General features: G+C 43.7%; 3 protein-coding genes across 3 annotated transcripts in view; 2 read left to right on the forward strand and 1 right to left on the reverse strand.

Annotated features, from left to right (window-relative positions):
- Positions 1 to 27: 27 nt before the first annotated feature.
- LOC121552395 (NADH dehydrogenase [ubiquinone] 1 beta subcomplex subunit 1) lies at positions 28 to 1,338 on the forward strand. Its single transcript, XM_041865284.2, has 3 exons — positions 28 to 196; positions 766 to 910; positions 1,160 to 1,338. The coding sequence occupies exons 2-3, from the start codon at positions 771 to 773 to the stop codon at positions 1,194 to 1,196; spliced, it is 177 nt and encodes a 58-aa protein (XP_041721218.1). The 5' UTR covers positions 28 to 196; positions 766 to 770; the 3' UTR covers positions 1,197 to 1,338.
- Positions 1,339 to 1,618: 280 nt separating this feature from the next.
- On the reverse strand, positions 1,619 to 6,319 carry LOC121552393 (ribosomal oxygenase 1-like). Its single transcript, XM_041865280.2, has 15 exons — positions 6,029 to 6,319; positions 5,598 to 5,729; positions 5,228 to 5,355; positions 5,035 to 5,134; positions 4,835 to 4,948; positions 4,564 to 4,670; positions 4,263 to 4,370; positions 4,081 to 4,115; positions 3,783 to 3,961; positions 3,452 to 3,556; positions 3,086 to 3,227; positions 2,768 to 2,888; positions 2,338 to 2,437; positions 2,142 to 2,228; positions 1,619 to 1,968 (listed from the first exon to the last, which is right to left on the reverse strand). The coding sequence occupies exons 1-15, from the start codon at positions 6,113 to 6,115 to the stop codon at positions 1,900 to 1,902; spliced, it is 1,614 nt and encodes a 537-aa protein (XP_041721214.2). The 5' UTR covers positions 6,116 to 6,319; the 3' UTR covers positions 1,619 to 1,899.
- Positions 6,320 to 9,376: 3,057 nt separating this feature from the next.
- The window catches only part of LOC121552392 (exostosin-like 3), a 39,556-nt gene continuing 20,943 nt past the window's right edge, over positions 9,377 to 27,989 (forward strand). The window contains exon 1 of the mRNA XM_041865279.2: positions 9,377 to 9,584. The gene's annotated coding sequence lies outside the window, so the exon portion shown is untranslated. The remainder of the gene's footprint in view (positions 9,585 to 27,989) is intronic.

A 27,989-nucleotide genomic window follows, 5' to 3' on the forward strand; every position in this document is an offset into this window, starting at 1 on the left:
CACAAGTTTTTTTTACATTGAAATTAAAATTATTCCCCAGACGAATGTTGTAATATTCTCAAGTTCAAGGCCTATTGAATTCAAAAGTATTTAGATGTTTTACTGTTAGAAGGCAACAGCACCATTTTAGAGCAGTTGGTACGGTCTAACGTCCTCTGAGAGCCAGTGAGCAAGAGAAGCAGAAGGCCAAGGCAAGGTACAATTTCACCTTTTTTTTTTTGTATGCCTTCCTATGTTACTTCTTAGTTTGAAGTCGTTATGTCTTTCTATAGCAGTGCAATACTTAAAATGTATATCATGCAATTGCAACCTACTGTATAATTATTGTGGGAAGAACCGAGGCATATTGCTTGCTAGCTAACGTTAGCCAGCTGGTCCTCTTGAGTACATGGTGAGCTAACTTGGCTGGTTTAGATTAATAACACATGTTAATAACTTAAACGATAGTTGACGATAGTTATTGGCTAACTAAAATAAATGGTTACCGGTAACTACCTGAATGAGTGTATTTGCTGATGTGGTTATGTGGACACAAACTAGCTATGGTAGCTATCTAGCTATCTTAAACTACTGTAGCAAGTTAATTGATTGCCAAATGAATCACAACGTAATGTTATGACGTTCATCCTTTACCAACTGATTATGAAATTGGCATCGGAAATAGACTGGTATGCTAACTTGATATGCTGCCACACAGCTATAGCTGCACCAAAGATGTGTTGTACAGTATACAAACAATGTCGTGTGTTTTGACACCAACAACAGGAAGTATGGTGAACTTTGCTGCCCTGATGCGTGACCATTGGGTGAACATATTTGTACCCCTTGGCTTTGTGATCGGGATCTACATGGACAGAGCACAGGATCAGAAGCTTACCGCTTTCAGAAACAAAAGCGCATTGTACAGCAGGTAAGTTATAAATCTGCAGCACCCACACACACTGATACTATAGATGCGAACCATACTGTGCTGGCACAGATATTTTGTTTTCACATTGTCCTTTCCCGCAACTATAGTGGATGCGAAACCAGGCCAATATGGCTTTGGCCTAGTGTGAATCAGGCATGACAGTATCTAGACTTCATAAGAAAGGATACATTCTTAGCAATAATCTAAGTGGGCACTAATGGTTCTCTGAATATTCTCCCCAATTTATAGGGAGCTGAAGCCTGGCGAGGAAGTCACCTGGAAGTAGACCCACCTGTCTCTGAATATTTATTGTGCCGAAGTCACATCTCCTGTTGTGTGATTTACATTTTCTGGATGGTCTTCAAATTAAGCACCCCGATACGTTTCCGTCACTGTATCGACCAATAAACATGTCCCTTTCATCTAAACACGCTCTAGTCACTAATTTGTGATTTAAGTATACACAACTATAGTAATAAGGCAGGGTTCTTCAATTCTGGTCCTGGAGGGCCGAAACACCTCTGTTTTTCATCCTCTCCTTCTAATCAGGGGCTAATTCAGACCTGGGACACCAGGTGAGTGCAATTAACTACCAGGTAGAAATACAAAACAGAAGTGTTTCGGCCCTCCAGGACCGGAATTGAAGAACCCTGTAATAAGGCATAGTTGGACATTTGCAACACACAAAAACAAGGATTCTTTTACACCAATATGCAATTGAGTTTAATTCAATATTTACTGAACAGGTAAAGGGTAACATTGTTAAAGGGCTATTACATATCTATGACTTTAGATAATTTTGAGTGCCAGCATTGCACAATATAGTTTGAAGAGTCTAGACGAGTTTGTTGTAGAGGGCAATGCTGATGCACTACTCATTTAATTTGACTGCTGTCCTAAAATCAGATAACAATTCTACCTACACATAGTGTGACGTGAATGATGCTAGCGCAGCAGATAGCTATTGTGAAACTTGTATTGGAGTCCCTTCAGGATCGCTGCAGAGGTTCTGCAGTGTGAATAAGCCCTCTCTCAAACAGCAGCTCAGCCAAGGACACCTGGAAGAGCAGGGAATTACATCTTTAAGAAAACTGCATTGCAGACTCCAACACAATCACTGTATATCATCAAGGCTTGACCATGCACTACAGAGATGCATAAGTGGTTAGATTTTATGCAGAAGAAAGCATACATGTTTTAGCAATGTTGCATAACATGTTGAGAAACACACCTTGTCCTCAGCCAACTCGCATGGCAAGCTGCCCACTGTCACAAACTTTGGATACGCATGGATCAGAAACTCCATGGCATCTGTGTGCTGAAAAAGTTACATCATAACAAAGGCTATCACTGCAGTGCGTCATCTCAGACAGGCACACATCACTGCTATATTAGCAAGGCAATTACAGAGACCGAATCATTCATACCTCTGCTTTTATTTCAAAGCTCTTGGGCTCCTCCTTGTGGTAGACTCTGGAGTTGTCGGCAGTGTAGTAAAGCCAAACTGCTTCTCCATCACTGCATAACCTGCGGCGGCACATTGACATTTTAGTCATTTAGCAGACGCTCTTATCCAGAGCGACTTACAGTTATAGTGAGTGCATACATTATTTTTTTTAGTTTTCATACTGCCCCCCCGTGAAAGCGAACCCACAATCCTGGCGTTGCAAACGCCATGCTCTACCAACTGAGCTACATCCCTGCCAGCCATTCCCTCCCCCAACCTGGACGACGCTTGGCCAATTGTGCGCCGCCCCATGGGTCTCCCGGTCGCGGCCGGCTACGACAGAGCCAGGGTCTTTTCTGAAAATGTCAACCCTTTAGAGCCATGCTTTTGTATTTCATGCTGAGATCTACCTGGCGATTCCAGAACGGACAAGTCTGACTCTGGTCTGGCCCCTGATGGCCACACCCATGTCCACAGCCTCTCCATCCTGCCACCTGGAAGGAGCTCCCTGGACACTGCTGGCCCTTTCCTCTGTGGATAATCACCAGAATCAGTTACACTGGCCATGTGGAACAGTCACAGTAGTCAATTTAATGTGACATTTTAGAGTAAATATTTACATTTGAGTCATTTAGCAGCTATTATCCAGAGTGACTTACAATAAGTGTTCAACTAAAGTAGGTAAAACAACCACCTATCACAATTTCAAGTAAAACCTTATTTGGTACCTGCGGTGAGCACTGGGGGTAGACAGTCATGGAGATAGTCCCTAGCTTTCTGATCCACAGCAGCATCCACAGGGGCAAAGGTTGATAGCTTCTTCATCAGACCCTCTATTTTGGATAGGAACTGGGCCCTGCGTGGATCCTCCTATAAGCACACAGGTAGATTGAGGGTGCAACGTTACATTATGTTCAGATATAAATATATTGTGTAGAACAGACGTTCTTTGCAATGGGGCATAGGCGTCAGCTCTGTTACATCTCCATCTTCAAAATGTCACCCTTCTGAACACACCCCTGCTGAGAGTGGGTGCTTAGAGGTTCATTGTACATTGGAAACCAGGCACAGGTAAATGGTGGTGTCTGAAGTACCTTGTCAGAGTTCTGTACCCCCATGTAAGTCAGGTAATCCACAGGCAGGCCTCGTCTGAAGTCCACATCATCCTCCATGGCCATCTCTAGGGCTGCTGGGACCACCTGTCAAAGAGATCATGTTCTGCATCATACAAAATACAAGCCTATAATTACAAGTAAAGGCATGTTTTTGTATAGATATTTTATATCCTGCAATATTTTAACTCTGTGTAAATTAATCCATGACCAATCTACATCACAAAATGTATTTATTGATACAAAATTAGACAAAGAACTGGACAGTGTCCCATACAAGCAATGCATAGGATTAAGCGGGTTAATAACAAACCTTTGCCAGTAGGTTTCCCCAGCTGTTCGTCTGGTAAGATGAGACAGTGATGTGGAGGGAGTGAGCATCCGACAGGCAGTCCCCCTGGTGGATGAAACCTCGGGGGAAGTAAAGGAGATCCCCAGCCTCCAGGACTACATCCAGGATGGGCTTCCCAATCTCTGACTGGCTAAAGTTAGCTGGAGGAGGAATACCAAGCCATCTGTAAGGACTGAGGCTGAGGCTGAGGTACAAGGGAGTGAGTGATCTGTCGTGATTGTCTATTCATAGGCACAATAGTGGACAAAGGACTACTTACGACTGGAAACGACAGGCAAGACCTCATTTTCTGACCTGAAAAGTGACAGGAAAAAACATCCCACAAAATATATTAGTTTCTCAGCAGAGTGTACTGACATGAATCATGTTCAAAATGGGTTGCTGCATGCAATAGGTGCTGATCACCTTTTTGGGACAAACTAGATTTAGACTAACAGTCACCTGGGGTTGTAAACTCTCCAGTGCTTCTTCCCTTCCAGCTGAACCACAAAGGCCTCGATGTCATCATAATGTGGAGCAAAGCCCTGTGTTCCTGGAGGTGTCAGATACCTGGGGACAAAAAAAATACATTTTTACTGAAATATCATGAAGTGCATCAGCATTCAGCATGTGGTAAGAATACAATATAATAGTTTGTCATCCAAGGAGGAAATTATGTTCAGTCCCATACATGTTCAATAACTTTCAATGTTGTGTGAGAGCATCTCACTGGTCAGATAGATTGTCAGAGAGGGTCACTCACACGTTGGCTCCTGCCATGCTGCCAAAGTGCTCCTGGAGGATGGACAGCACATTCCACACAGTGGAGGAGAAGGCCTGGGGGTTCAGCATACGCAGGGAGCAACCACTCTGGATGACATGGAACATAACAGGTTGGGTTTCAATATTATGTTGAGGTACTAAGGACTTTAACTAGAACATGTTACACAGATATTGGTATGATCTAACCAACACTTGCTCACACTTTGTAAATGAAACTTGACAAATCAGGAGACTTTCATTTGGCTTTTTACCTCATAGAAGTCCCATACAGTGAATGGGAGCGCCCTCCCTGGAGGATTGTGTGTCTCTCTTTTGCCATTTGTGTAGCTGGTGACATCCAGGTTCACCCCATACTGAACATCATCCTGAAAATATCAATAGCAAAAACCTTATCTGATCAACAAAAATGACACTAAACACAGAAGATGTGTAGGTAGTCATGACACCTTACCTGTCTTAAAATGCAATCAAACTCTGCTGTGGAGAACAGTCCCGTATAATAGTCTGGATTCTGACGTTTGATCAAAACTGGCTTCTTTTCCCATGTATCTCTAAGATCAAGGAAGTCAATAGTTAACAAAGGATATCTCCCTGTGCAATCTAGTACAATACTGTACTGTGAAAGGCTACACAGGCATCCTTACCTGAAGAAGCTCTTGGAAGGAATGGGGTGGATGAGCCACTGGAAAAGTTTGCTTGCTCTCTCCCTGCTGTTGCTGACTTTAGCCAGTTCACTCAGCAGAGCATCTAGTCCCTCTCCGCACTGTACCTCCTGCATACAGCCAGACAATCAGTGTGTTTTAAGTTGATCAGTTTGACCAGGCGAGGCACAGAATAGCTTATATTGATCACAATGAGTAGCGATCTATTTGGGGATGCAAAGCGATTGTAGATCAGTGATTCTGCTTAGTCTGAATACAATGTAGTTTATCTCAAACACTCACAATGACTGAAAAACCTAGGGAACCACAGTCATACAATTACATAGGCTATATGCTGATGCTCCAAACTAACCTCTGCCAGTCTCTCCACACTCTTCTCTCTCTGTGCCGCTTTGATGACCTGCTTGCCCATCTGTTTCCTTTTGGTCTTTTTGATGGATTTGGGGGGCTGGATACCATTTTCCTTCCGCTTCTTTGCTGTAATCTATAAAAGCATCCAGTAGGCAGAGGCAGTCAGCCTTGAAATGGTTTTAGGCAATCAGCAGTCACTTGAGCAGATGCATATAGCAATAACAGATTAAACAGATGATCCTTACTTATATGCACATTTGCACTACTTCAAATTACATACATTTGCTAGCTAGCTACTTCAGTTGGTTTGGCAACACAGTTGATGTGTGCCGGCTAACAAAACAGGACACTGTAAAGTACATTTTACAAAACATAGCCTATCTGAAATTGCAAGCGAGCAAACACCAGTAGTAATAACTTAACCCCAAGTACCTTCACAGTTGATGTTTTAACTTCAGGAGTCGATGCTAATAGCGCATTTTGGTACAATGCAAAAGCTGACACATGTTTCTTCTCCATGTTGTCGAATATTTTCTCATTCCTCACGTCATCAATAGTGCGACAACAGGGATATTCCTACAGTTATTTTATTGTAAATCAGCAAACTCCAGTTTGATAAAGCACTTTATCGTCCTCTACTGTGCAGGCTGTCAGATGCAGCAATCTCTGGTCATACTCCTATTGTTTGTCCCAATGACGTATATAAACCCTGGACTGCTAATTGCTTTGTATTGGCCATTGAGTGGCTTTGACGCCACGGGTTGGCCATATTGCCCCTCCCTAGTAGGCACAGCCCATAGGAATTAACGGAATTCTACAGTATTTCAATGGAATGTTTCAAGGGTAAAATTATATGTGTTTAAGTAGTGAGAACAGCTACATTTGTACTCTAAAAAAAGTACTGTTTTTTAATTTGTAATTGTTTATGTTTTGCTCACATAATATAATTTAAAAGTATGCATTAAGGTGTCTGCAATATAATAAACGTGTCAAAAACGAATGTAGAAATTGATAAATGCATTTCTATAGCTTCCTAAATATTTTACACTTGGAGTCCCAAGATGGCTGCGCGGTGGCTTCCATGTGTCATCCAGGGTTTAAACACATAATTGGTTTGTACCTAATATTATGATAACTAACCCCCTTTCATCTGTGTTTCTAAGGTGTAGGCTACTTTTAAAGCCTTTCCTGAGTGTTTACTTTATTAATGCTGCTCTATATTTAATTACTGACGAAAAAGCATACAAAATAAGTAAATAAAATGTATGTATGAATTTCCTTTGCTCAAAAGAGGTATGCATGGTCTACAAGCAGGGCAGTTTGAATGCCTCTCACTATGTAACATGATAGATGTGCTTTTATTGGTAGCTGGCTGCCTCCCTCAATACTTGCTAAGCCTAATGCCATAATAGTTTAGTGTTTGGAGAGGGTTTGAAACAGTGCCTCCTGCCCTGTGCCATGTACCATGCGTCAAGACTAGTCAATACCTTTTGTCAGAGGCTGTAGTGCTTAATATGATGCCCCTGCTACATACCCCTAGGTTTACATAATTTAACTGTTTAAATGATAACATCGACTGTTTATGGATGTATTGTTTTATTTTGCTTGCACTGTACAGTCGTGGTCAAAAGTTTTGAGAATGACACAAATACTAATTTTCACAAAGTCTGCTGCCTCAGTTTTGATGATGGCAATTTGCATATACTCCAGAATGTCATGAAGAGTGATCAGATGAATTGCAATTAATTGCAAAGTCCCCCTTTGCCATGAAAATGAACTTAATCCCCAAAAAACATTTCCACTGCATTTCAGACCTGCCACAAAAGGACCAGTTGCCATCATGTCAGTGATTCTCTCATTAACACAGGTGAGATTGTTGACGAGGACAAGGCTGGAGATCACTCTGTCATGCTGATTGAGTTAGAATAACAGACTGGAAGCTTTAAAAGGAGGGTGGTGCTTGAAATCATTGTCTTCCTCTGTTAACCATGGTTACCTGCAAGGAAACACGTGCCGTCATCATTGCTTTGCACAAAAAGGGCTTCACAGGCAAGGATATTGCTGCTAGTAAGATTGCACCTAAATCAACCATTTATCGGATCATCAAGAACTTCAAGGAGAGAGGTTCAATTGTTGTGAAGAAGGCGTCAGGGCGCCCAAGAAAGTCCAGCAAGCACCAGGACCGTCTCCTAAAGTTGATTCAGCTGCGGGATCGGGGCACCACCAGTGCAGAGCTTTGTCAGGAATGGCAGCAGGCAGGTGTGAGTGCATCTGCACGCACAGTGAGGCGAATACTTTTGGAGGATGGCCTGGTGTCAAGAAGGGCAGCAAAGAAGCCACTTCTCTCCAGGAAAAACATCAGGGACAGACTGATATTCTGCAAAAGGTACAGGGATTGGACTGCTGAGGACTGGGGTAAAGTCATTTTCTCTGATGAATCCCCTTTCCGATTGTTTGGGGCATCCGGAAAACACCTTGTCCGGAGAAGACAAGGTGAGCGCTACCATCAGTCCTGTGTCATGCCAACAGTAAAGCATCCTGAGACCATTCATGTGTGGGGTTGCTTCTCAGCCAAGGGAGTGGGCTCACACACAATTTTGCCTAAGAACACAGCCATGAATAAAGAATGGTACCAACACATCCTCCGAGAGCAACTTCTCCCAACCATCCAAGAACAGTTTGGTGACGACCAATGCCTTTTCCAGCATGATGGAGCACCTTGCCATAAGGCAAAAGTGAAAACTATGTGGCTCGGGGAACAAAACATCGACATTTTGGGTCCATGGCCAGGAAACTCCCCAGACCTTAATCCCATTGAGAACTTGTGGTCGATCCTCAAGAGGCAGGTGGACAAACAAAAACCCACAAACTCCAAGCATTGATTATGCAAGAATGGGCTGCCATCAGTCAGGATGTGGCCCAGAAGTTAATTGACAGCATGCCAGGGCGGATTGCAGAGGTCTTGAAAAAGAAGGGTCAACACTGCAAATATTGACTCTTTGCATAAACTTAATGTAATTGTCAATAAAAGCCTTTGACACTTATGGAATGCTTGTAATTATACTTCAGTATACCATAGTAACATCTGACAAAAATATCTAATTACACTGAAGCAGCAAACTTTGTGAAGACCAATACTTGTGTCATTCTCAAAACTTTTGACCACGACTGTACATCATGTGGGCATACTCATTATATCCAGAAGGCGAGGTCAGTACAGGTGCATCAAAGCTGGGGCAGAGAGACTGAAAAACAGCTTCTATCTCAAGGCCATCAGACTGTTAAACAGCCATCACTAGCACAGAGGCCCTGCTGCCTACATACAGACTAGAAAATCACTGGCCACTTTAATAAATGGAACACTAGTCACTTTAATAATGCCACTTTAATAATGTTTACATATCTTGCATTACTCGTCTCATATGTATGTACCGTATTCTATACTATCTATTGCATCTTAGCCTCTGCCGCTCTTACAATGACATTGCTCATCCATATATTTATACAATCTTATTCCATTCCTTTACTTAGATTTGTGTGTATTAGATATTTGTTGTGGAACTGTTAAATATTACTTGCTAGATATTACTGCACTGTCGGAACTAGAAGCACAAGCATTTCGCTACACTCGCAATAACATCTGCTGACCATGTCTATGTGACCAATACATTTGATTTGATTTGATATTGAGTACGACCACAACTGCTCAGTACCTTTTATGGCCACAGGGTGTAGCACTTCACCTACAGTTTGTCCAAGGTACAGCAACTCCCACTCCCAGAATGCTTCAGTATGTTTGCCTAGCCTTCTCCAACAATGCAGCTTACTGTAAAATTGATCGTGCACATAGGGAGATCTTGCTAGCTACGCGTACATGGTTACATTCAAGACCGAGCATGCCATTTTGTTATCAACTTGCATAACGCGACATATATTTTTGAAGCCTTTTGAAGGTTTTATTTGGAGACATTTTGGAGCTTCATACCGGGTGAGTAGCAAGCTAACTAGCATTCGTCTGCTAGCAAATACATGCCTGTTGTGGCTAGCTGGTTTATTGTTCAGATGAGACATGGTTCCCCTTTGCCTTTTCTCCAACCCCCTTCTCTTGTATTTTTCTTGTTGTGCGGAGACGTCTATTACTCTTAACTATTCAGTAATGAACTTAGCTATTTCGCCTCTAGTATTATGCTCTTAAAAGCCAGCTAGCTGGCGCGTTAGCACTGTGTGTGTGTCGGTCGTTCTTGGTACCCTCGCGAGCGTGTTTGCTTTGATCTCTCCCTCTGAATGACACGAAACACACGTCAACCCAGCAGTAAGTCATTAGCTAGCTAGCTGATATTTTTTAAAATAAACGTTAAATGATTAAGGTGACAAAAGTACTTGGTGTCTGTGTTACAAGCCAGCAAAATGCTGTTTATTGCAGCTAACTAGTAAGCTAGCTGGTTACCTAGTCAATGCAACTTGTTAGTCTTTTCCCCATTTGATTTGCATGCTGCAATGAAGTTGGCTTGCCACAATACTTTGCCAATTCAGTACCATTGGCATGGAGTGAATCATGGTACAAAGAAGGGTGACACCACACCAACAACAAGGATTTAGGATAATTATGTTATATTGTTCTGTTACAGTAAGCTTCAGTAGCGGTCCCAAAAAAAGATACCCCTTAGTAATAGTGGTACTAACTAGAGGTAATTGCACACCTCAGTTTGCCTTAGCACTATAGTTTATTTGTATTTCATATGTTAGCTATATTGATATTTTACATGCATGGGTTACAAACTAGAGTTATTTTGTTACCAATAAGAAACTAGTGGGAAAAGCAACAATCATAGCAAAAACATAATTAGACATGTAATCTAAAATAATCAAAACAGAGCAAAATTACACTTAATTTGTATATTCTGTAAAAGGGGCGGTACACCAAAAATGTATATATATACTTCATTTTATTGAGTGATTCATCCATTGATCCTAAGAGAAAGTGATAGAGAATATGGCTTAGTTTTCTTTCTTTAATTACCCCACAGCCAGCATTAGCATCGCTGCTATTGAAACAATGGGAGTGGTAGGGCCTATGGCAGGATGCTTCAAAAAGCATGCCCAAATATTGTCACTTCAAACCAAATGTTATGTGGTCTTCTGTAGCTCAGTTTTCAGAGCATCGCGGTAAATGATAGTATGTTCGAGTCCCGGGACCACCCATACTTAAAATGTATGCGCAAATGACTGTAAGTCTCTTTGGATAAAAGTGTCTGCTAAATGGCATATATATAGTACCAGTCAAAAGTTTGGACACACCTACTCATTCCAGCATGGCTACCACAGCATTCTGCAGCGATACGCCATCCCATCTGGTTTGTGCTTAGTGGGACTATCACTGACCCAACACACCTCCAGGCTGTGTAAGGGCTATTTGATCAAGAAGGAGAGTGATGGAGTGCTGCATCAGATGACCTGGCCTCCACAATCACCCGACCTCAACCCTATTGAGATGGTTTGGGATGAGTCGGACCGCAGAGTGAAGGAAAAGCAGCCAACAAGTGATCAGCATCTGTGGGAACTCCTTCAAGACTGTTGGAAAAGCGTTCCTCATGAAGCTGGTTGAGAGAATGCCAAGAGTGTGCAAAGCTGTCATCAAGGCAAAGGGTGGCTGCCTTGAATAATCTAAAATATATTTTGATTTGTTTAACACTTTGGTTACTACATGATTCCGTATGTGTTATTTCATAGTTTTGATGTCTTCACTATTATTCTACAAGGTAGAAAATAGTAAAAATAAAGAAAAACCCAGGAATGAGTAGGTGTGTCAAAACGTTTAACTGGTAGTGTATGTGAGGTAATTTAGATACCTAGTTATAACCATAGGTGAGTACATAAGGTGCTCCTCCTCTGCAGGAGATCTGTCTATCTGGTCAAAATCACTGATACAGGTCAAATTTTTACATTTACATTTTCGTCATTTAGCAGACGCTGTTATCTAGAGCGACTTACAAATTGGTGCATTGACCTTATGAGAGCCAGTGGGACAACCACTTTACAATATTTATATATAAAAATGTTTGTGGGGGGGGGTAGAAGTATTACTTTTATCCTATCCCAGGTATTCCTTAAAGAGGTGGGATTTCAAGTGTCTCCGGAAGGTGTTGAGTGACTCCGCTGTCCTGGCGTCGTGAGGGAGCTTGTTCCACCATTGGGGTGCCAGAGCAACGAACAGTTTTGACTGGACTGAGCGGGAACTGTGCTTCCGCAGAGGTAGGGGGGCCAGCAGGCCAGAGGTGGATGAACGCAATGCCCTCGTTTGGGTGTAGGGACTGATCAGAGCCTGAAGGTACGGAGGTGCCGTTCCCCTCACAGCTCCGTAGGCAAGCACCATGGTCTTGTAGCAGATGCAGGCTTCAACTGGAAGCCAGTGGAGTGTGCGGAGGAGCGGGGTGACGTGAGAGAACTTGGGAAGGTTGAACACCAGACGGGCTGCAGCGTTCTGGATGAGTTGTAGGGGTTTAATGGCACAGGCAGGGAGCCCAGCCAACAGCGAGTTGCAGTAATCCAGACGGGAGATGACAAGTGCCTGGATTAGGACCTGTGCCGCTTCCTGTGTAAGGTAGGGTCGTACTCTGCGAATGTTGTAGAGCATGAACCTACAGGATCGGGTCACCGCTTTGATGTTAGCGGAGAACGACAGGGTGTTGTCCAGGGTCACGCCAAGGTGCTTTGCACTCTGGGAGGAGGACACAACGGAGTTGTCAACCGTTATGGCGAGATCATGGAGCGGGCAGTCCTTCCCCGGGAGGAAGAGCAGCTCCGTCTTGCCGAGGTTCAGCTTGAGGTGGTGATCCGCCATCCACACTGATATGTCTGCCAGACATGCAGAGATGCGATTTGCCACCTGGTTATCAGAAGGGGGAAAGGACCCTTTATGTATAACTTAAAGTGGAACTGAAACGCTCAAATCAACATTGTTTTTTACAGGTCAATGTTATGTAACCTTGTTGAATGTAGTGTTATGAAAATGCTTTTAGAACATAATATTATATGTTTTTCGATCGCCTAGCCCAAGCTTTGAGTGATGTGGCCGTAGGGATGGGTGTTATACCGTATTTTACGATATACAGGTATTTCTGCATGGACCGGTTTGGGTTTTTACGTTACCTTCTTTAACAGTATTTGAATGTTTGGTTTAATGGTTAAATGTGATACACCGTGTGTAACCATTTTTATAGTTTACTCCGCTACTTGAGTCATCTCTCTCCGCTCACTCTCTGTACATGCCACTTTCCACACAGACCTAGTCCCGCCCCCCTGTCACTCAAGGAGCGCATTTGTTGTTCCTCTACCACGAGACACTTGCGTTCAGTCTGCATGGTCAATGCAGCACATGCAACAATGTTGACGCCAACGATGGTGTTTTCAGTTTGCTTCTTAATATAACTATAACTAACTATTAGTTTGTATTTCTTACATCTGCAATAGGCTAGTTTGTCAAGTTGGGCCTAAATCGTGTTACCTAATATTGCTAATAGCTAGTTAGACAGCTAGCTAGCAAAAAAAATTATTGAGTCAGAGAAAACGTAACTAGCTATACAGACTGATAATACCATTGATGGTGTAGACTTAAATCAGTGCGTTGTTTGTGCAACATTATTATCTTCTAAATCAAAGAGGAATATGCGAAGCATGAATATGTTAGCTACATGAAGTAGCTAAGAGAGAACATTAAATGTAGCCAAAGATTATAGGGAACACTTTGGATCCTACCCTGTCACAATAACTCCTCCTGGCATTTTCATTCGTTGCCAAACAACACTGTATTCAAAGTGCCCACTGATTCCAAGTGTTTTGCTTTCAATCGCAAGTCAAATCGCAATTGCAACATTTGGTTAAAATTAAGGCCTAGAATGTTTGCCCATATCGTGCAACCCTACGTGGAAATGACCACAAATGAGTGCAGGAAATGCAGAAATTGATGAAAATGCTGAAAATATATATATTTTAAAGTTGAATTGAACAGTATAAAACAATCAGAATGGAGAAGACCCATTGAAATCACTTAGAATGTGTGTGTTGCCACCCTAGGGTCACGCACTACTCATAAAGCAAATGTAGAACTTGTATTATTAAAAAATATAAAATATGTTCTATTTTTCTTGTTGCATCATCTTTGAAATGCAAGAGAAAGGCCAGACAGTGATGTAGGATTCTAGATGGCAGCAGTGTGTGCACAAAGTTTCAGATCCAGTGAAGAATTACATCACTACACAATATTTTGTATCAAGTCTGCTGGGAGTTTTCCCAAATGTGCAAAATTGGTTTTTAAGTACATACAGTGGATAAAAAAAGTATTTAGTCAGCCACCAATTGTGCAAGTTCTCCCACTTAAAAAGATGAGAGAGGCCTGTAATTTTCATCATAGGTACAAGTCAACTATGACAGACAAAATGAGGGAAAAAAAATCCAGAAAATCACATTGTAGGATTTTTTATGAATTTATTTGCAAATTATGGTGGAAAATAAGTATTTGGTCAATAACAAAAGTTTCTCAATACTTTGTTATATACCCTTTGTTGGCAATGACACAGGTCAAACGTTTTCTGTAAACTGTTGCTGGTATTTTGGCCCGTTCCTCCATGCAGATCTCCTATAGAGCAGTGATGTTTTGGGGCTGTCGCTGGGCAACACGGACTTTCAACTCCCTCCAAAGATTTTCTATGGGGTTGAGATCTGGAGACTGGCTAGGCCACTCCAGGACCTTGAAATGCTTCTTACGAAGCCACTCCTTCGTTGCCCGGGCGGTGTGTTTGGGATCATTGTCATGCTGTAAGACCCAGCCACGTTTCATCTTCAATGCCCTTGCTGATGGAAGGAGGTTTTCACTCAAAATCTCACGATACATGGCCCCATTCATTCTTTCCTTTACATGGATCAGTCGTCCTGGTCCCTTTGCAGAAAAACAGCCCCAAAGCGTGATGTTTCCACCCCCATGCTTCACAGTAGGTATGGTGTTCTTTGGATGCAACTCAGCATTCTTTGTCCTCCAAACACGACGAGTTGAGTTTTTACCAAAAAGTTCTATTTTGGTTTCATCTGACCATATGACATTCTCCCAATCCTCTTCTGGATCATCCAAATGCACTCCAGCAAACTTCAGACGGGCCTGGACATGTACTGGCTTAAGCAGGGGGACACGTCTGGCACTGCAGGATTTGAGTCCCTGGCGGCGTAGTGTGTTACTGATGGTAGGCTTTGTTACTTTGGTCCCAGCTCTCTGCAGGTCATTCACTCGGTCCCCCGTGTGGTTCTGGGATTTTTGCTCACCGTTCTTGTGATCATTTTGACCCCACGGGGTGAGATCTTGCGTGGAGCCCCAGATCGAGGGAGATTATCAGTGGTCTTGTATGTCTTCCATTTCCTAATAATTGCTCCCACAGTTGATTTCTTCAAACCAAGCTGCTTACCTATTGCAGATTCAGTCTTCCCAGCCTGGTGCAGGTCTACAATTTTGTTTCTGGTGTCCTTTGACAGCTCTTTGGTCTTGGCCATAGTGGAGTTTGGAGTGTGACTGTTTGAGGTTGTGGACAGGTGTCTTTTATACTGATAACATGTTCAAACAGGTGCCATTAAAACAGGTAATGAGTGGAGGGCAGAGGAGCCTCTTAAAGAAGAAGTTACAGGTCTGTGAGAGCCAGAAATCTTGCTTGTTTGTAGGTGACCAAATACTTATTTTCCACCATAATTTGCAAATAAATTCATAAAAAATCCTACAATGTGATTATCTGGAGAAAAAAAATCTCAATTTGTCTGTCATAGTTGACGTGTATCTATGATGAAAATTACAGGCCTCTCACTTTTTAAGTGGGAGAACTTGCACAATTGGTGGCTGACTAAATACTTTTTCCCCCCACTGTAACTATAGAGAACATACAAAAATGCTATGGTAATACAAAATTTAAGTTTGCACACTCCCATGAATGTCATAAATGATAGATCATTAGCTTCCCTACAGAAAATACACTAACCTTCACACATCTAGATGGCGGGGTGGGTGTGGACTCAGGTCAAACTGTAGAACCCAGTTCCCTACATTTGAATATAAAAATTGATTTTTCAAACAAAACCACACTACATTTTATCTCTGGGACCCTCAGGATGACAAATCAGAGCAAGATTACTGAATGTAAGTACATTATTTACCTTCACAGGTGAATGTACCAAACCAGTTGCCTTGATAAGTGTTTTGTTGTTTTGTCCTCAAAGAATAGAATGGTATTTTTAGCTGTAATAGCTACTGTAAATTGGTCACTGCAGTTAGATTAACAAGAACTTAAGCTTTCTGCCCATATAAGACATGTCTATGTCCCGGAAAGTTGGCTGTTGTTTACAACACCATTCTAGTCACATATCTCATATTGAGCAACAACCGTCCCGTATAAGGGACACCGATCCAGTAGAGGTTAATTCATTCAGCCTTCTTGTTTATTAGTGTGCTTCAGCAAAAACACTTCTGCATTCTTATCCACTGCCATAGATAGACACATCTTTAAGTTGTACCTAAGGTAAACTGAACAAGTGTTTTGTATTTACTTTCGTATTTATAGAGGATTTAGTTGCTTTTTAGTGGTTATCATGTAAACCACAAATAAAATCTTCTTAAATGATATACATTTAAATATTTAGTTAAAGAATCATCATTTAGAGTATCTGTTAATCCTTTAGCGCACAATTTGTGAAAGAAAGGTCTGTTTTTCATTCCACCTCTAAAAAAATACACTACATGGCCAAAGGTATGTGGACACTTGCCCGTCGAACATCTCATTCCAAGATCATGGGCATTAATATGGAGTTGGTCCCCCCTTTGCTGCTATAACAGCCTCCGCTTCTGGGAAGGCTTTCCACTAGATGTTGGAACATTGCTGCGGGGACTTGTTTTCATTCAGCCACGAGCATTAGTGAGGTTGGGCACTGATGTTGGGCGATTAGGCCTGGCTTGCAGTCGGCGTTCCAATTCATCCCAAAGGTGTCTGATTGGGTTGAGGTCAGGGCTCTGTGCAGCCCAGTCAAGTTCTTTCACACCGATCTCGACAAACCATTTCTGTATGGACATCCCTTTGTGCACTGGGGGGCATTGTCATACTGAAACAGGAAAGGGCCTTCCCCAAACTGTTGCCACAACGTTGGAAGCACAGAATCATCTAGAATGTCATTGTATGCTGTAGGGTTAAGATTTCCCTTCACTGGAACTAAGGGGTGTAGCCCAAACCATGAAAAACAGCCCCAGACCATTATTCATCCTCCACCAAACTTTACAGTTGGCACTGCAAATCAACTTTAATTTGCCACATACGCCGAATACAACAGGTGTAGACTTTACAGTGAAATGCTTACAAGCCCTTAACACTTTTTATTTTCTTAAAAACCGCACTGTTGGTTAAGTAAAAAATAGCAAATAATTAAAGAGCAGCAGTAAAATAAAATAACAGTAGGGAGGCTATATACAGGGGTACCGGTACAGAGTCAATGTGCGGGGGCACCGGTTTGTCGAGGTAAAATGTACATGTGGATAGAGTTAAAGTGACTATGCATGAATAATAAACAGTAGCAGCAGCGTAAAAGAGGGGGGTGGGGTGGCAAAGCAAATAGTCGAGGTAGCCATAATTAGCTGTTCAGGAGTCTTATGGCTTGGGGGTAGAAGCTGTTAAGAAGCCTTTTGGAACTAGACTTGGTGCTCTGGTACCGCTTGCTGTGCGGTAGCAGAGAGAACAGTCTATGACTAGGGTGGCTGGGGTCTTTGACAATTTTTAGGGCCTTCCTCTGACACCGCCTGGTATAGAGGTCCTGGGTGGCAGGAAGCTTGGCCCCAGTGATATACTGGGTCGTACACACTATTCTCTGTAGTGCCTTGCGGTCGGAGGCCGAGCAGTTGCCATACCAGGCGGTGATGCAACCAGTCAGGATGCTCTCGATGGTGCAGCTGTAGAACTTTTTGAGGATCTGAGGACCCATGCCAAATCTTTTCAGTCTCCTGAGGGGGAATAGGCTTTGTCGTGCCCTCTCTTGGTGTGTTTGGACCATGATAGTTTGTTGGTGATGTGGACACCAAGGAACTAGAAGCTCTCAATCTGTTCCACTACAGCCCCATCGATGAGAATGGGGGCGTACTCAGTCCTCTTTTTTTCCCCCTGTAGTCCACAATCATCTCCTTTGTCTTGATCACGTTGAGGGAGAGGTTGTTATCCTAGCACAACACGGCCAGGTCTCTGACCTCCTCCCTATAGGCTGTCTCATCGCTGTCGGTGATCAGGCCTACCACTGTTGTGTCGTGGACAAACTTAATGATGGTGTTGGAGTCGTGCCTGGCCATGCAGTCATGGGTGAACAGGGAGTATAATATAATAATATAATATGCCATTTAGCAGACGCTTTTATCCAAAGCGACTTACAGTCATGCGTGCATACATTTTTGTGTATGGGTGGTCCCGGGGATCGAACCCACTACCTTGGCGTTACAAGCGCCGTGCTCTACCAGCTGAGCTACAGAGGACCACAGAGTACAGTAGGGGACTGAGCACGCACCCCTGAGGGGCCCCCGTGTTGAGGATCAGCGTGACAGATGTGTTGTTACCTACCCTTACCACCTGGGGGCGGCCCGTCAGGAAGTCCAGGATCCAGTTGCAGAGGGAAGCGTTTAGTCCCAGGATCCTTAGCTTAGTGATGAGCTTTGAAGGCACTATGGTGTTGAATGCTGAGCTGTAGTCAATGAATAGCATTCTCACGTAGTAGTTCCTCTTCCTCTAGGTCCAAAAGACTTCTCAACAGCTTCTACCCCCAAGCCATAAGACTCCTGAACAGCTAATCATGGCTACCCGGACTATTTGCACTGCCCCCCCACCCCATCCTTTTTACGCTGCTGCTACTCTGTTAAGTATTTATGCATAGTCACTTTAACTCTACCCACATGAACATATTACTTCAACTACCTCAACTAGCCGGTGCCCCCGCACATTGACTCTGCACCGGTACCCCCCTGTATATATAGCCTCCCTACTGTTATTTTATTTTACTTCTGCTCTTTTTTTCTCAACACTTTTTTGTTGTTGTTTTATTTTACTTTTTTATTTAAAATAAATGCACTGTTGGTTAAGGGCTGTAAGTAAGCATTTCACTGTAATGTCTGCACCTGTTGTATTCGGCGCATGTGGCCAATAAAATGTGATTTGATTTGTCCAGGTGGCAAAGGGCAGTGTGGAGTGCAATAGAGATTGCATCATCTGTGGATCTGTTGGGGCGGTATGCAAATTGGAGTGGGTCTAGGGTTTCTGGGATAATGGTGTTGATTCGAGCAATGACCAGCCTTTCTAAGGACTTCATGGCTACAGAAGTGAGTGCTACGGGTCGGTAGTCAGTTTGGCAGGTTATCTTAGTGTTCTTGGGAACAGAGACTATGGTGGTCTGCTTGAAACATGTTGATATTACAGACTCAGTCAGGGACATGTTGAAAATGTCAGTGAAGACACTTGCCAATTGGTCAGCACCTGCTCGGAGTACACGTCCTGGTAATCCGTCTGGCCCTGCGGCCTTGTGAATGTTGACCTGCTTAAAAGTCATACTCACATCGGCTACGGAGAGCGTGATCACATAGTCACTCGGAACAGCTGATGCTCTTGTGCATGCTTCAGTGTTGCTTGCCTCGAAGCGAGCATGGAAGTGATTTAGCTCGTCTGGTAGGCTTGTGTCACTGGGCAGCTCACGGCTGTGCTTCCCTTTGTAATCTGTAATAGTTTTCAAGCCCTGCCACATCCAACGAGCGTCAGAGCCGGTGTAGTACGATTCAATCTTAGTCCTGTATTGACTCTTTGCCAGTTTGATGGAGGGCATAGCGTTATTTCTTATAAGCGTCCATGTTAGAGTCCTGCACCTTGAAAGCGGCAGCTCCACCTTTTAGCTCAGTGCGGATGTTTCCTGTAATCCATGGCTTCTGGTTGGGGTATGTACGTACGGTCACTGTGGGGGCGACGTCATCGATGCACTTATTGATGAAGCCAGTGACTGATGTGGTGTACTCCTCAATGGTATCGGAAGAATCCCGGAACATATTCCAGTCTGTGCTAGCAAAACAGTCCTGTAGCTTAGTATCTGCGTCATCTGACCACTTCCTTATTAACAGAGTCACTGGTGCTTCCTGCTTTCGTTTTTGCTTATAAGCAGGAATCAGGTGCATAGAGTTATGGCCAAATTTGCCAAATGGAGGCTGAGGGAGAGCTTTGTACGCGTCTCTGTGTGTGGAGTAAAGGTGGTCTAAAGTAATTGTTTTCCTCTGGTTGCACATTTAACATGCTGGTAGAAATTAGTTTCCATGTATTTAGGTTTCCCTGCATTAAAGTCCCCGGCCACTAGGAGCGCTGCCTCTCTTGGTAAATAGTGTGGTCTACAGCTTATCATGAGATACTCTACCTCAGGTGAGCAAAACCTAGAGACTTCCTTAGTATTAGATTTTATGCACCAGCTGTTGTTTACAAATATACACAGACCGCCACCCCTTGTCTTACCGGAGTCAGCCATTCTATCCTGCCAATGTAGGCCCCGTGTAGCTCAGTTGGTAGAGCATGGCGCTTGCAACGCCAGGGTTGTGGGTTTGTTTCCCACGGGGGGCCAGTATGAAAATGTATGCACTCACTAACTGTAAGTCGCTCTGGATAAGAGCGTCTGCTAAATGACTAAAATGTAAAAATGTAGCATATATCCCGCCAGCTGTATGTTATCCATGTCGTCGTTCAGCTATGACTCGGTGAAACATAAGATATTACAGTTTTTTATGTCCCGTTGATAGGATAACCTTAATCTTAGGTCGTCCAATTTATTTTCAAATGATTGAACATTGGATTGATGGAAGAGGCAGTTTACTCGCTCGCCGTCAGATCCTTACAAGGCACCCCGACCTACGTCCACGATATCGCTGTCTCTTTCTCATGCAAATGACTGGGATTTGGGCCTTGTTGGGTGTCTGTAGAATATCCTTCGCGTCCGACTCGTTGAATAAAAAATCTTCGTCCAATACGAGGTGAGTAATCGCTGTCCTGATATCCAGAAGCTCTTTTTGGTCATAAGAAACGGTGGCAGAAACATTATGTACAGAATAAATGACAAATAACGCGAACATAACAGATACACACATAACAGTACAATTGGTTAGAGGGCTATAAAACGGCAGCCATCTTCTCCGGCGCCATTGGGGCAGGTAGTATTCTCCTGGCATCCGCCATACCCAGATTCGTCCATCAGACTGCCAGATGGTGAAGCGTGATTCATCACTCCAGAGAACACGTTTCCACTGCTCCGGAGTCCAATGGTGGCGAGCTTTACACCACTCCAGCCGATGCTTGGCATTGCGCATGGTGATCTTAGGCTGGTGATGAAACTCCTGTGAGAGAATGGATGCAGCTGCTTCGTTTGATCCATTGCTCAGGAGTCTATGTGCGTGGGGAATTACTTCATTTTTAATGTGTAAGTATGTCTACTGGAGCCAGCTTAATGACAATAAATGAGCAAATAAGCCAGAGGTGTTGCCTTTTGCAGTGTCTGCTCGACTTTCTCCCCGACAGCGCTGAGAGAGTGCAGAAGTTTGGCTGTGTTTGTCGATGAATGTTCGTGTTGCAGGGAGGGCTCTAAACCCTTACTCATCAACGTCTGTTTTATTTTCTCTCTTTCTCGCTCTGTCAGAGGGAAAAGGTATTTATATGGGCCAAGCGCCACTTCTGTAGTTCATTGCATTGCGTTACAAAGAATATGCAGAGTAGTCAACTGTAGGTAGAGAACATGAATGGATCGTTGGCAGATGAAATCAGCATGAAGAGTAAAGGTATTGCACTGTGATAGAATGTTGGTATGAGAGAGGGAGTGAGAGAGCGAGGTGGCAGAATTCATGTGCTCTTGGCAGAGACGGTGGATAGCAGAGGAACACGCATGTTAAATCCTGGCCCCGCTTCACTATCGGGATTACTTAGCTAATCCTTCCTCTCCCGAGCTACATTTTTCCGGAGCCCCGTTTGCCCTCTTTTTTTTCCGGAGGATCCCGATGGAAGATGAAAGCAGTTAAAAATAAATAGCTAGGCTAGCACGGGCCAAGGGTAAATATTTGAATGGAAGCCCAGTCAGTGTGTTGTGTTAGAGGGATGGCAGAACATAAAGTCCTGTGAATAGGCTGTCAATGAACAGGACATGGTCTACGTGGGTCCCTTTCACAACAAAAAGCGTTTCGCTAGATACTGCTGGAATGTTGCTTACTTGTTACTGGAATGGATCAATGGCAGTCTCCAACACCAAATATTGCCACTGTTGCTCTTTCATTGACATACAAAATGCATACAAGTGAAATGTAGGTATATGACGTGTGAATGTTTCCGTTAACTATTAAGACTTGGGTGCCATCTCCATTGGGGCGGTATACCGAAGTAATTCCCCCATGGTAGGGGCTAATCACCCTGGCTCCTCTCCCACAATCCATCAGTGTCTGGAGAATTGGGAGGAGGGGGTGGGCTGGGGCTAGGGGCTGGCAGCTGTTGGCAGGGCTTACCTCCGTCTGTGATGGGCTAAGCTAGCTGCCTAGGCTGGGATAGAGAGAGAGAGAGGCTCTCAGGAGGCCCTGGAAACCAGGGCTGCCGCTGCTGCCAGAGAACAAGAGGGAGGATTTATTTAGTTAGAACTGGCTTGCAGTGTGCAAGTGTTAGGCTAATTTGGCAGATTTTTTACACCGCTGTTTCCAATGGGATGCTTCTAATCTCTGTTAATCCAGAAGTAAAATCTTGCTTAAAGGGATACTTTGGGATTTTGACAATGAGGGCCTTTATCTACTTCCCCAGAGTCAGATATACTCATGGATACCATTTTTGTCTCTGCGTGCAGTTTGAAGGAAGTTGCTAACTAGTCTAATTGCTAACTAGCGTTAGCGCACTGACTGGAAGTCTATGGGTATCTGCTAGTAGATACCCATAGACTTCCAGTCATTGCGCTAATGCTAGTAGCATTGGCTCATGAAACGACCTCGAACTTCATTCATACTGGACAAGGAGACATAAAAATGATATCCACAAGTTCATCTGACTCTGGGGATAAAGGCCCTCATTGCCAAAATCTCTAAGTGTCCCTTTCATTTGGTCAGCTGCGTGATTAACTTCTGTGTTCATACCTGTTAGAAATTGAGAGTTCTGGCACAAACTCCAACCTCCCAAAAGGAAACTATAGGACTGTACAGTTATAATGACTAAGCTTGAGTGATTACACTGACAATGTTCGGCAGGTAGACTTAATATGTTGTGGCATTAACTTTCAGAGCACCTGTTTTTTTCTGTGTGGTTGCCTTTTCGTTATTGCACTCCTTGACAGATCCTGCCTGTGGGTTAAACTGGTCTCAGTGCTCTGCCTGGCACTATGTCCTGCTGGCTGACTGCAGTGCTGTCTGTCTGTGTGCCATAGATAGAGCTGACCTAGCCTGTGCTGCTTCCTCTGCTGCTCTCTGCTTCAGTTCTCCATTAGCACAGACAGCCAGCGTCTCCTGTTGTGCCCTCTGCCCTGGGGCACTTCACTGCAGCGCCTCGCCTCGGATGGCTGCAACTCGCACCGCTGCGGATGTCAATCCTGACCAGAGAGAGGGAGAGGCGTGTGTGTGTGTGCGTGCGTGCGTGCGTGCGTGCGTGTCTATCTGACACTCCAAGAGAGAGCGTCAGCTACAGGGAATTTGAAATGGAATCAATCACTGAAGCCAGCCGCCTCCACTCTAGAATACAGAAAGGAACTTCCCCTTTTTTCTCTCTCTAATTATTCTTTCCCTTTCCTTGAATGAACTGTTGTAATGCTGTAACGCTAAGCTGTTGAAGTGTTTGTGGGGTGTAATATCTGGCTTCGCATTGCTGGAGATAATGCTTGATTACAGCCCGGTTTACTAATTAAGGTTGCCCTGCCCTTCAAATTCCAAAGCGTGCGCTGGTCCTCAGCTCATGATTAATGGGCGCCAATGCATCCTCATCTAGAACTGCGTCTGAGTCCTACGGCCAGTTTTTTAATCTGCAGCCTAAAGTGTAAAAAAAAAAAAAAGAGAGAGTAGAAATGTCAATTTTAAGGGGGCATTCAATGACATAAGAAAATTAGTGTTGAGCTTTAAAGCCAATACACTTATGCAAAAGACTCCCGGTCAGAGAATAAGTGAGAGAAGGCTGTGATTGGAAAGAGATGTAATGCATTTCAATTGAAGCCCTTGGTCATCCTCAGGCCTTGAATCTCCTCCCGGTGGATTTACAGCTGTTATCAGGAGGGGCCCGCACTACCCCCTCTGTAACAAATGTTTCCCATGATTCAAAATTATTTTAATGTAGCTGCCTGCAAGGGTAACTGGGAATAAAGCAAGGAGCTTTAAAATGAGGTGTTTTTCAGTCTGTTCGTGTCATAAATATTTTAGGGAAATGGTCTTGAAAGGTTCTCGCTCTATTTTTCTGGTCAGTGCTTCTGCATTTACTGCAGTTTCACCTCTATCTCTCTCTCTCTCTCTCTCATGCTTGTGATGTATTGCTTGCAGACCTTTTAATGCTGTATTTCATTAATAACAATAGATGTTTGCCCTGCTGCTCTATAAAGCTGTCTGTGTACAGAACCATACTTTAACATGTAGGCTAGTCTAGTGTCTACTAACTTACCCCACTCCCTCCTCTATCTAGCCGAATTAGGCAGGCACATATGATTTAACGAGGACCATGAGGCCTTTGTCTGTAATTTGAATGTAGTAATGAAAGGGTCAAATGGCAATCACTCACAGCCCTTTAGTTTATAAATCCGCTTGTAAAGATGCTCATCCTGACGATGGGTGCACCAATGCATCACACAGACCATGCATCGCCTAGTTTTCTAATGGCAGGCAGACACTGCACGACTTTCAGAATCCTAACATCGCTGAGCCTCTCACATTAAACCACCGTCTTTCCTGTAGTTGCCACCGTAGTGGTGTGCACGGGGGGGTCACACACTACAATGTTCTTCACTTGGTTGTGTGAGGATTCTGTCTCGCGACAACAAAAACGAAACGCGATTATAATTTATTTGTCACGAGACGTGTCAGACAGTGCCAAACAAAGATAGAGCTCGACAGTGAACAATAGCTGGCCACACTTGATGTGTGTGCACTGATTTGCATTGAGAAACCCCGTTGTTGGGGAGACACAGGCAGCATAGGTTGTCTGTTCTGCAGAGGGAGTTGAAGGTAAATAAAGCCCAATCAAAATTAGTTAGCTAGCCTGCACATTTATGTTTCCAGTATTTCTTGGTTGGACATAGTTTTTCTCAACATGCTAAATTATGCATCATGGCTTTTGCTTCTGTTCTTGTCCACATCTCAATAGGACTACACTGAAACTGCTCTTATAATCTGGCATATTTGAAGAGGTGGCTTGGAGGCACCCAGGCCCATCTGTCAGTTGAACACACTGTACGCACCATTTTTACATATTTCTTTACATTTTAGTCAATTAGCAGACGAGTTACAGTAGTGAGTTCATACTTTTTACATACTGGTCCCCCGTGGGAATCGAACCCACAACCCAGGCATTGCAAGCGCCATGCTCTACCAACTAAGCCACACAGGACCTGCTCAACAGCAAAAAGGTAGAGACAATATGCGAGGCTCCAGCGCACCACCACAGACACAGTCTAATCACAATCCAGCTCATTGTTAGTTATCGGTGCTGAGTTATCTGCTATTAATGAGGAGTCCTAGAAGAAGAAAGTTCTGTGTCTCTCCTCCTCTCTCTGTGGGTCCACTGTAACTCAGCTAGAGAGAGGCCCTCAGGGTAGTCAGCTGGCTGCAGATGAGGCATGAGCCATGGCTGGAACAGCTGCTGCTCTCCACTCCCTCCCACAGTCCTGTACAGCCCTGTGCCCTGCTCCACAGCTGCTTTCCACCTCTTCCTCATTCTTCTTCTCCTGAGAGTTCTTCTTCTCCTTGCTGTGAAATTACAGTGATTTCAGTTGGTAGTTTACTGAAACACAAAGGGAAGGACCCTATTAGAAAATCAGACATGCACAGGCACAGTTTGAGCATTTCTCAGAAACTGTTCTTACCCAGTACTCACTTAGTGCTCACACAGTGGCTGTGTCCCAAATGGTACCCTGTTCCCTGTATAGCGCACTACTTTTGACCAGGGCCTATAGGGCTCTGGTCAAAAGTAATGCACTATGTAGGGGATAGGGTGCCATTTGGGATGCAGACAGTGTCATCTGCTGGGATCATCTGTTCAGTAGCAGAGCACCTCCAGAGGCCTGTGCCAGTTGCTGCCTCAGCAAGCAGCAAACTCAGACATTCTGTGCAAAGTCTGTGTATTCTGATTCTGGATTCCTAAATCCCTCCTGCTGTTCACTGTTTATGACGGGCCGTATATCGGCTCAACGATGATGCCCCCTCAAGGTATATCGAGGCCCCCTGTCCTTAATGGTCAGCAAGCTTAACCATATCATATAAAGGCCGCTTAGTGTGAATTAAAGGAAAAATCCACCCAAAACCACTAATTCCTTTAATTTACATTGTTAAATAACACTAATATGTGAACAATATTTTTTGTGAACAGATGTTTCATTTTGGCGTTATAGTAAGGTTGGCAGCAACATGGAAAATCGTTGTGGAAATCTGTTGCAGCTCAAGTCGACTACAAAATCCACAATGCAATGCTCTCTCTATGGGCTGGCTGGCTGGCTAGCTAGCTGCGTTATACGTTCCTTCATTCATTGGATTCCTATCTCCTTTCTATAATATCTCTGGAGATGGCACCATGCAATGCACCCTGGACTATAGAGGCAGACAAATAGGAAAAATGTGCTAGACCAGGGGTGTCAAACGTCCGGCCCACGGGCCGGATCAGGCCCGCAAACGGGTTTAATCCGGCCCGCGAGATGATTTTGTAAAGTATAAAAATGAGCTGCAATTTTTCAATAAAAGAAACTGCTGTTCCAATTGTGTCCACTGGATGGCGCAATAGCAATTGTGTTAAGCAAGCAAACTGTTTATACCGGGGCAGAGCAAATAGGTCAAGCAAGTGCAGCCAGTCCGGATGAGCTACTTGGTTTTGCCCGCGATATTTATTACGGCTTCTACTTTTAACATTATGTGCTTTGGCACCCTCATTGCCCCAATATGTCTCTGTCAAAAAAGAAAAAAGTGGACGCAGAGTGCAGAGTGTTCCAAGAAAAATTGTCATCCTTCTATTTATTCACGGAATTGAATGGGAAAGCTGTATGTTTGGTGTGTTCACAGCATGTTGCAGTGCTGAAAGAATATAACCTTCGTCGCCACTATGTGAGTCTTCATGCCGACAAATGATGACAACTTTCAAGGACAGCGGAGAAGAGAGAAGGTGAATGAACTGTTGGTGGGTCTGAAGAAACAGCAGTCTGTGTTTACTCACAGCCGAGACATCAGTGACGCTGCAGTGAAAGCTAGCTACCTCATTGCTAATGAAATCGCAGTGGCTTCAAAACCATTTAGTGAGGGTGAATTTGTAAAAACATGCATGATGAAGGCAGCAGAGATTGTGTGCCCTGACAAGCACCAGGCTTTTGCAAATATCAGCCTGACAAGAAACACAGTTGCAGACAGGATTTCCGATCTTTCAGTGGATTTGGACAGCCAGTTGAAGCAAAAAGTAAAGTCATTTATTGCGTTTTCGGTTGCAATTGATGAAAGCACGGACATTACAGATGTTGCACAACTGGCCATTTTCATCCGCCGGAGTTGATGACACATTGACCGTCACCGAGGAGTTCGTGGAGTTGGTGCCGATGACAGATACAACGACAGCAGCTGATATTTTCACTGCACTCGTCGGCGCGCTGGACAGGGTCGGAGTGGACTGGTCCCGCGCTGTCAGCCTGGCTACAGATGGTGCGCCCTCAATTATCGGAAAAAAAGTAGGCGTTGTGACAAAGTTCAGAGAGAAAGTGCAATCTGCAAATGGAGGACGTGATTTTTGGACTTTTCACTGTATTTTGCACCAGGAGGCTTTGTGTTGCAAGTCATTAAAGATGGATAACGTCATGAATAAAACAAAGCTGCGCTCAAGGCTCACGCACAAGCACTTGAATCACATCCTGAAGTTGGCTGCCACTCAGGATGTGACGCCTGATATTGATGCGCTGGTGAAAGCTAAAAGATGCCAGGTGTCAGGAGTCAAATAAACTATGCAACCCCACTTAAAGTGCTGCATGAGACACCCTGATATAGTTCTGTGATCTGTGAAACAGTTATGTGAATCACTGAGGCATTGTGTGTTTGTGTTCTTTTTCTTTAGAATTTTCAAATAAACTTCAGGTGTTTTATGATTAATAGTGATGTTGTGCTTGTACTATTTTGGACACGCTGTCCTCAGGC

This window comes from Coregonus clupeaformis, chromosome 36 (assembly GCF_020615455.1).
Source record: "Coregonus clupeaformis isolate EN_2021a chromosome 36, ASM2061545v1, whole genome shotgun sequence".
NCBI lineage: Eukaryota > Metazoa > Chordata > Actinopteri > Salmoniformes > Salmonidae > Coregonus > Coregonus clupeaformis.

What these genes read in the sequence shown, in the direction of transcription:
- LOC121552395 (XM_041865284.2), top strand. Translation starts at nt 771, where the DNA reads ATGGTGAACTTTGCTGCCCTGATGCGTGACCATTGGGTGAACATATTT. An exon ending in AAAAGCGCATTGTACAGCAG is followed by an intron (nt 911 to 1,159) that starts GTAAGTTATAAA and finishes CCCAATTTATAG; the next exon opens with GGAGCTGAAGCCTGGCGAGG.
- LOC121552393 (XM_041865280.2), bottom strand. Translation starts at nt 6,115, where the DNA reads ATGGAGAAGAAACATGTGTCAGCTTTTGCATTGTACCAAAATGCGCTA. An exon ending in TTAAAACATCAACTGTGAAG is followed by an intron (nt 5,730 to 6,028) that starts GTACTTGGGGTT and finishes ATGCTTTTATAG; the next exon opens with ATTACAGCAAAGAAGCGGAA. An exon ending in CCTTCCAAGAGCTTCTTCAG is followed by an intron (nt 5,135 to 5,227) that starts GTAAGGATGCCT and finishes CCTTGATCTTAG; the next exon opens with AGATACATGGGAAAAGAAGC.